The sequence below is a fragment of the Equus quagga genome, unplaced genomic scaffold (assembly GCF_021613505.1).
Source record: "Equus quagga isolate Etosha38 unplaced genomic scaffold, UCLA_HA_Equagga_1.0 HiC_scaffold_4853_RagTag, whole genome shotgun sequence".
In the NCBI taxonomy this organism is placed as follows: Eukaryota; Metazoa; Chordata; class Mammalia; order Perissodactyla; family Equidae; genus Equus; species Equus quagga.
The window spans coordinates 27982-36945 of NW_025793893.1; the positions used below are offsets into that span (position 1 = coordinate 27982).

The 8964-nt window shown below is 46.3% G+C and overlaps 1 protein-coding gene across 1 annotated transcript; it reads left to right on the forward strand.

Annotated features, from left to right (window-relative positions):
- The first annotated feature begins 3397 nt into the window (after positions 1 to 3397).
- On the forward strand, positions 3398 to 7714 carry LOC124232345 (transport and Golgi organization protein 1 homolog). Its single transcript, XM_046649298.1, has 2 exons — positions 3398 to 3761; positions 6683 to 7714. Exons 1-2 carry the CDS (start codon positions 3629 to 3631, stop codon positions 6871 to 6873), a joined length of 324 nt encoding a protein of 107 aa, XP_046505254.1. The 5' UTR covers positions 3398 to 3628; the 3' UTR covers positions 6874 to 7714.
- Positions 7715 to 8964: the final 1250 nt, after the last annotated feature.

An 8964-nucleotide genomic window follows, 5' to 3' on the forward strand; every position in this document is an offset into this window, starting at 1 on the left:
ATGTGAAACATAATTGAATGCTATTAAAAATGAGTGCTGATTCATCCTTTATAATTATATATCCTGGCAGAAAGAGTTACCACCACCACCCTCATTGTGGTCTGCTGAGAAATTTTTTCTGATTAACCACCAAACTTATTAATATCTAAAGGCAATAATAATAATAAAAAAGAATGGAGATAAAGCCCTGGAAAATCTACAAACTAAGCAGCTAGTTCTTCAGTAACTAACAGCTCTCATCCTTCGTATCAAAGCATATCTAAATATCAAAGTAAATATTAGTAAAGTAATATTAAATTAGATCATTTTGGAATTTTTCTTTTTCCACCAATGAATTGTCATTAATTCTACTCTAAATAGAAATAAGAAAAATTAAAATTATTTTTATCTGCTTTAATATTCTGGTAGTATATAGGAAAAAAGCACAGTGCAATTTCATTTGCTCCCTTCCCAACAAATATGCTCTCAATCAACAGTGAATATATTCCAATAAATATATTCCAGGTTCTGTTCCCCATATTGAGGATGTTGCTGAAGGGAAGACACAAAATGCCTTGGTCTCATGGCATATTCCCTCTCGGTACTATTTATATATGGAGACTCTGTGTAGGTTAATAGTGTAATATATTTATAATATATGAGGAATCATATGTTCATCCAACAAATCATTTTTTGAGTACCTCATACATTCCAGACATTTTCCTAGGCACTTATGTTAGAGCAGTGAACAAAATGGACAAATTCCTTGCTCCCATGGAGCTTATATTTAGGGTGAGGGGCCATCAAATAGATAAACAAATGTCAGGCAGGTGGTAAGTGCTCTAAAGAAAAATACAGCAGGATGATGGGCGGGATGTTCATGGAGGGAGCTCTCTTCTATGTAGGGTGATATCAGGGAAGGCCTCTCTAATAAGATATGGAGTTGTTACAGACACTTGATGAGATGAGGGAACTAGTTAGCCAGGTGGACTGTTTGGGGGACCTGTTCCAGGTTCAGGGAAAATTGCAAGTGCAAATGCTCTGATGCTGGTGTGGGCTTAGTGAGTTTGAGTGGAACAGCAAAGCAAGGGGACGGTGTTAGAAAATGGGGCTAAAAGGGATGAGGGGGGTCAGATCAAATAAGACAGTGCAGTCCTTAATAAGGTCATTGCATTTTACTTAGAAGTGGTGAGTCATAGGAAGGTTTTGAGCAGAGGGGCGACGTGACCCAATTTCTATCAGGAGACAATCACTCTGGCTGCTCCTGAGACGACAGACTGTTGGAACGCAAGGGTGGAAGTAGGGCAAACAGTGAGCAGGCTGTTGCAGGTCTTCCAGGTGAGAGATCACGGTGGTTCAGCCCTCATGGCCAGCAGTGTCAGCATAGGCGATGGTGAGAAGTGCTCAGATTCTGGATGTATTTCAAATGCTTATGCTGAGTGAAAGATGTCAGACCAAAAAGATAACATACCATGTGATTCCATTTATACCAAACTCTAGAAATTACAAATCACTCTATAGCAACAGAAGGTTGTTAGGAGACAGGCAAGAGCGGGGAGGGAGGGATGACAAAGGAGCATGAGGACTCTTGTAGGGTGATGCAGATGTTAATTATCTTGATTGTAGTGATGGTCTCATGGGTGTATACGTATGTCAAGACTTATCAAAGTGTGCATTTTAAATGTGTGCAGTTTATTGCATGTCAATTACACCTCAAGAAAGCTATTAAAACAAAGAGTGCACGATGTTGTCTGAGGGATTGGACTTAGAGTGTGGGTGAAAGAGGTGCCAAGAATGGTTTGTAAGTTTTTGACTTGAGTACCTGCAAGATGAGAATTAAAGTGCCATTTACTGAGATAAAGAAGACTGAAAGGAACAGAGTTTGAGAGAGAAAATAAAGAGTTTGGTTTTTAACATTTAAGTTGAAGATGCCTATTAGACACATCTAACATTCTAAAGCAAACAAACACATAGCAAAAAAGAAATGAAGAATTCCTAAGGGCACTACACTTGAACCCTTGGTGAGCTTATCTGTCACACATTTTCTCCTGATAGTGTGGGAACTACACAGGACCAATGGCACATCTCATGGCCCCTATAGACAAACAACTGTGAGCATCTTTGTGAACATCCCATCTTTTCCTTTATTCAACACTGTGGATCGTATGGACGGGCCACAATCTTTCCTCTTGCTTTTAAAGAATCCAGTGAGTTTGGGAAACCAACTGGTGGGCCTGACTGGTGTTGGAGGTTGATGAATAACCTTAGCAGAGACGGCAGTGAGAAGACCCTGGTCACGGACAAAGCCCTCCAACCCCGGCCAGGACATTGTAGCCACTCTTCCCTGGAGTGACTGTGGGCTTGTGGGCTTTTTCTTTTTTGCACATATAGATAATTCACTTATATTGTGATTTAAGCAAGATTTTGCTTCCCCTAGTCAGAAAGAAAGTCCAAAAATCATAATGTTGCTTGATAAAGGCTCTGCAGAGTTGTGATGAAAAGGGCGGGTACTACCTGGGTTTGAATCTTAGCTCACTCACTCACTAGATGTGTGAATGCCTCAACTGACTCATCCCGAAAATGAAGGTGGTTAACAGGATCTACTACTGTGAGGTACAATTGTTGTGATGATGCGAGGAATCAACACATATAAAGACCTTAGAATAATAACACCCACCAGGGCCTAAAGAAAACACTCAATAAATGTTGACTGCAATTAATTAGTTTTTCTCTATTCTGACATTGATTCTTGAGTTGTTTTTCTTGTCAATTGGTTTCCACTAAATTGTGGGCTTCTTCAGACAAGGACCAGAGAGCTTGTCTTTTGACCTACGTCTTTCCCCACACCACCCTCGTGCTTTGCCCAGTGTCTGGCATGAAACGCTAGCATAAAACAGAAGAAGCTCAACATATTTGTGTTGAATTAAATTACTTCTTCCCTGTGGATAAAGACCCAAGAATCTGAAGATCTCCCTACGGGGACCCACTGCCACCTCCATCCTCCAGGAGTCCAAAATAGACCAAGCCAGCCACCAGCTCTAATTTACATCACCAACCCAATCACACCCCTTACTAATCAACCGGGATCATGGGATGGGACCCCAAGGAACCCCTGGGAGTCTGAAAGAGAGGGAGCCTGGAACCACAGACTAACAGTGGCAAATCGTGGGTGGGATTCGGTAGTTCAGAGAAGGAGGTAGTAAGAATAGGGCTGTGGAGGTGGGCTGGTTTGGGAAGGACCAGAAATCAGAAGTTGCGAGAGGGTGCCAGAAAGGACCACTCGTTGGGATGGCGCGCGGAGGATCCGAGGTCACAGAGACTGGTGACGGAGGAGAAAAGTCGCGCGGAGCGTCAAATGTGAAGAGACGGGGCAAAGGCAGCTGATTGGACGAGGAGGGCTATATAAGGTCCCGGTTGCCACGGCAGCGATCAGAGGAGGAGGCGCCGGGAAGGAGGTCGGACCTCTGGTCCGCTTCCGCCAGGACCTCCTCCATCCCCCGGAGAGCTGGTGCTGACGTGTCAGTCGGGAACTTCTCAAACCGTCCTGGTGTCGCCCCGCCCCTTGCGCTCCGCCCGCCCCTTGCGCTCCGCCCGCCGCCCGGTCCGGCCGCCTCCTCGGCGTCGCCGGCTCCCCCGAGGTGACGACAACATGGCTGCGGCGGCCAGGGGGCTCTTCTGCCTGCTCCTGCTCGGGCCGCCCTGGCCGGGGCTGGGCCTGACGGACCTGGACACGGGCCGGCGCTTCTCGGAGCATAAACTCTGCGCCGACGACGAATGCAGCAGTGAGTGGCGGAGGGCGGCGGCGCCGGGGGGCGCGGGGGCGGGCGCTCGGCAGCCCCGATGCCGGCTGGGGGGGTCGCAGGCCAGGCGGGCGGAGCGCCGGGGTGGGCGAGCCCCGCGGCCCTGCGTCTGTCCTCTCCGGCTCTGCCGGCGCCCGGGCCAGCCGGCCCTGGCGTGGGGGCTGCAGTCCCACTTGTTGCCCGCGTTTGATTTTTCCTTTGCTGATTGGGGAGGTGGGGCGTCGGAGGTGGCCCCCGGTCTCCCCAGGGGCAGCTCACAGCGTCCGCTCCCCCGACCCGCCCCGACCCGAGGGGAGACGGGTGCGCGCCACGCGCCCTGGGCTCCCCACGCTGCATCCGAGCGCTCTCCTGCCCCCGCTGCGGGGAGCCCCGTGGCTGCAGTCCGGGGGCAGATGCGCTAAGGGCTCGGTGGGCGTATTCCCGGCCGCAGGTTGCTGATGGGGCTCGTGAAGGGCCCGCTGGCGCTGCCCCTTCGCCCTTCTGCTTCACTCGGCTTTGGGACTCGTACCGCCTTTCGAACCGGGATTGGAGTTTAGCTTTGGGACGAGCCCGGAGTCCAGGCATGCAGTGTATTCCAAGGTCTCCGCCCCGGCTCTGCCTCCATCCTGTCATTTCTGTGCTTGGAAGTCTTGCAGACAGCCAGGCAGGGAGGGCACCGGGAAGGCCGAAATCTTTCGTTCTGGAAAGAGGCCGAGGATCTGCATGGGCCACCTGGGACCCGCAGCCTCCTTGTCTTTGCGCAGGAAGCGGAATTGTTCCCCAATCGGGGATTGGAGGTGAGGGGGTGGGCCGTGGGCGTTGAGGGCAGAGATCTCAGACTCTGGTGAAAAGGATTATTAAAGTAGTAATAATAAAGACTCCAAGGGTTCTATAAAACCCACTAGCTTTAGCCTTAGTTTCTTGTGTTGTTGGAGTCTCTGACTGTGTGTTTGCTGGACCAGGATCATTTTTACGGACTCCCGGCCTGTCTCGGATAACCTTGTAACTTACTGATAACTGCTTCGGAAGCGGGTGTTGATAAGTTGTGATTAATACATATAGAAAAGTGCTCCTTCTGAAAAGGCCATAACCGTAGGTTCAGCTATTTACATTCAAATTGGTGTTATTTAAAAACAAATGTCATCATTTGAAGAGTTCGTATCACCGCTACACCATTAAAGAAAAGAAGGGAGGCAGTCTGCTCTGCGTGAAGCCATTCCTAGAGGTAACCCTAGGGCTGATATAAATGAACGCTACAAAAGCGGACCAACTTCCAGTTTTTCCTTCAGTTATCTCGTAGCAAACCCAGGTTGTTAGCAGGCAGGCTGGCTATGATGAAACGTTTGCTTTCAAGCACCAGCCTACCTGGGTTCCTCAAAACCAGTTACCTGGAGAATCACATCGCTGTTCCTTTCTCAGTGCGGAGACATGGTGTTGGGATGGCTTTTCGTTGTCATATAACTTGAGAAATGGCATCTGTCCAAACGGGCGTAACCAAACACAACAAAGGGCAGCCGGGGCAGGATCTGGGTCTGTGTTGTGTTGCATGAAGTGTTTAGTGAGGTGGGTGCGTGTGAGGTGTCCTTGTGTGCTTTTCAGATAGCTGTTCCACGGTGTCCATTTTGATGTCATCTGATTTATTATTATAAATCCTCAATGATCTCTTCTAAGGGGAAAAAAGAGAAACACTGCTATTGCCACTTCTGGTAGAATCCCTCAGCTTACACTGTCCATCACCTTCAACCTGGCCTGTCACCCAATTCTATCTGAATTAGGCTGCTGACATGTATTAAAATGATAATCAGATTTTTAGCTTCAAAATCCAAATACCCCCCTTCAAATCTGTATGGTTGTCCCTCAAGTACTTATTTAAAGATATGTTTTAATGTATTTATTGCTAATTGGCTTTCAGAAGAAGTATTTCCATTTCATCCTTCTTTTTCTCTGCTACTTAATTGCGTTTATTAGCCATTTCATCTTACATCAGTAACTGTGTTATTTGGCCAAGAAAAAGAAAAATACTGCTTCTACCAGTTTCTAGATCAAGTGTGATTTAAGTCTTGCGTTTTAAGACTGAAGGTAACTACTGAACAATACTCATAGTTTTGCTTGTTCCTACCACATGTGATGTCCACTCTTGATTTTGTTTATAGGAATAAATAAGGGTAATTTTCCTTTGTTTTGAAACCTTCTTAATGTTGAGTGCAGTCAACATTATTTACTTTCAGAAAATGTTAACTTTGTAATGTGTTAGGATCCATATTAGGGTGTGAATTTGTTTCCAGGTTAATTTATCCAGATCCTGTATGGAGAGAAAAACTTGGCCCCAAATGAAATTGACACTGTTTACTGCAAATGAAATTGACAGTGTTTACTGTCGCTGTGGTAGCAGTTACAGCCACTTAAAGATAGTGCTTTTTAGTGGTTAGTTCAAGTTAATTGACCCCTTCGGGGTTCCTGGGTGCTCTCCACAGTTCCCAGTTCTCTCTACATGTAGCCCAGCTAGTCAGCAACCTAACTTGAATTTTCCGAATTGCAATATGAAGCTTTTTATGATTATGAAACAGCAAAGATTGAAGACTAGAAGGCTAGGGAGGGAACCAAGAGTTTCGCTTGAGACCAGCCGTGTGTGAGGGTGGACACATTGCTTTTTGTTTCTCAGCATTAAACGTAGAGAAAAACAGGGAAGATTTCCCTCTCCACTGTCTACTTGGCTAGGGATGTCATGATTTATAATGATAAAGCTTTGAAGATTTTAGATGCTTTGAGCATATGAATTGGAAGTAATTGATTCCCAAGAGTGGAAACTGGAGAAGCTTGATTATTGTTTACAGTGGATTCTTAGACTTCCTGATAAAATCAATATGGACTGTGAAAGTTGCATCCTGATATCTGGTTATTTTTTTCTCTCTCTTCACATACAGTGTTAATGGTCCGAGGTGAGGCTCTGCAAGATTTTGCAGGCCCGGATTGTCGTTTTGTGAATTTTAAAAAAGGAGACCCTGTATATGTCTACTATAAACTGGCAGGGGGATCGCCTGAAGTTTGGGCAGGAAGTGTAAGTAAAAAGTCGACGTCCTTTCTTTTCTTACATTTTATCAGCTTAACACCGTAGCTTTAAATAACTGTTTTCTTGGAATCTTTGATGGAGTGAACCTGTCCGCTCTGCCAGGCTGTGGAAAAAGATGATGGCCCTGTGTCCCCAGCAGGTGTCAGGCTTGGCACGGACTAAGCGCTCAGCAGAGGTTTCCTGAACAGAACTGAAGTGCTGCTGACTCCTCAGCATCACCCTCTAGGCCTCATCAGCCACGGATGCTCCACGCGTAGTAAAGGGTGAAATGGTGAAACCTGGAAACCCTTAACTTCATTCCTTCAAAAAGAAAGATTCGTGGGCATTAGACTTAATCCTAGAAACTGTGTGCAAAATAGTGTTCCAGGCATTCATGGTTAAAGGTGATTTTACTTGTATTTTTTTTCTAAATTATTAATATTTGTGAAAACCTGGCAGCTCTGAGAACAGTTACCTAATCATGCATTTCTTTGCAACTTCTGGGTCATCCTTTCCCTGCTTTTGAGGCACTTGCTCGAAGAGGTTCCCTGAGTGGCATTCTTCCTGATATCTGACATGGAAATCAGTGAAGGCATCATGCTTTGATGTTTTTACTGAGGAGATCCCCTAGGAGTGACCTGGTAGAGAAGCTCTGAGTCATTGCCCTTTCCTTTTTATAAAGTGTCGTGTGTGGACTGTTTGTTTACTGAAAGTAGTGGGTCCTTGATGTCCTTAGGGTTCTCCAAACTTAGAGTAATATCCAGTCCCAACTGAGAAAACTTTCACTCTCCGTAAAACACCAAACAAACGACAGAAAATAAGGCTTGAGGAGCCGGCCCTGTGGCCGAGTGGTTAAGTTTGCGCGCTCTGCTTTGGCGGCACAGGGTTTTGCTGGTTTGGATCCTGGGCGCGGACATGGTACCACTCTTCGGGCCATGTTAAGGTGGCATCCCACATGCCACAACTAGAAGGACCCACAACTAAAATACACAGCTATGTACTGGAGGGGTTTGGGGAGAAAAAGCAATGCAAAAAAAAAAAGAAGATTGGCAACAGTTGTTAGCTCAGGTGCCAATCTTTAAAAAAAAAAAAAAAAAGAAAAGAAAAGGCTTGAGAAGCCTCCATAGGGAGAAATAGATTCATTTTGTTGGCATTCGAGATTCCTAGGCAGGAATCTTGAAAGGCTGGAGGGTCAGGTACAACCCTTGTTTTTAGGCAGAATCCCATTTGAATCACTCTCTATGAAGAAGAATCTATTCTGTTGCCTTCAGGTCCACCATGTGAGATTTCTTGCTAATCTTTCCTCTTGGGGAGTCTTTTCCATGTACCTAGGCTGCATTTTTCCTCTAATGGTGAAGTTGGAGCATTTGGAGATGTCGACGAAAATAATCCATAACCAATCTGTAAATGAAAATTTGGGTGAGTTTATTCTGAGCTGAAATCTGAGGACCATGGCCCGGGGCCTTTCTTCCCAAAGGAAGGGCACCAAAGAAATGAGGTGTACAGAGTGGTTATATACCCCGAAAGAGGGTGCTTTACATATGATTGAAATGTCCCTCCCACAATAGTCACAAGATTGCCCTGTTGGCACAGCACTTGATGGACACAGCAGGTAGTGGGTCTGCTATCTTCGTGGGGTAGCAGGAGGCAAGTCTATTGTCTCGAGCTGGGAGCTGGGCGGTCACAAGTGAGCGCAGCAATCAGTTTCTAGCCTAAGGAAAGATGCTTAATCCTTAAGGAGACGCCAACGTGGGAGAGGGAGGGAAGCTGCACCTTTACCTCAAGGGCCTTTTGCTCTTGCCATAGGGAATCTCTAAAGCAGATATACAATGTATGCTCAACGGCCTCGGTCAGGCCCTTTTGGAAAGACAAGGTCAGGCCGAATTAGGTTTATACCAAATGGCTTCCTCATATTCTCCAATGTATCCTATTGCTTGCCATTTTTATTTGTCAGAGATGTGAACTCGACCTGCAGTTTCCTTCCTCCGCACTTGGGGTCATGACCATGTTCACCTCTAGAAAGCCTGCCAGTCTTTCTGAGTCCCCACTTGCCTCCTGCCTTCTTAGGGAAGCACTTTCCTCAACTCCCAGCCAGAAGGGATTGTTGCTGTCTGATAATCGTTTCGGTGGCACTTTGCACGCCCTGCTCTTGTGGCA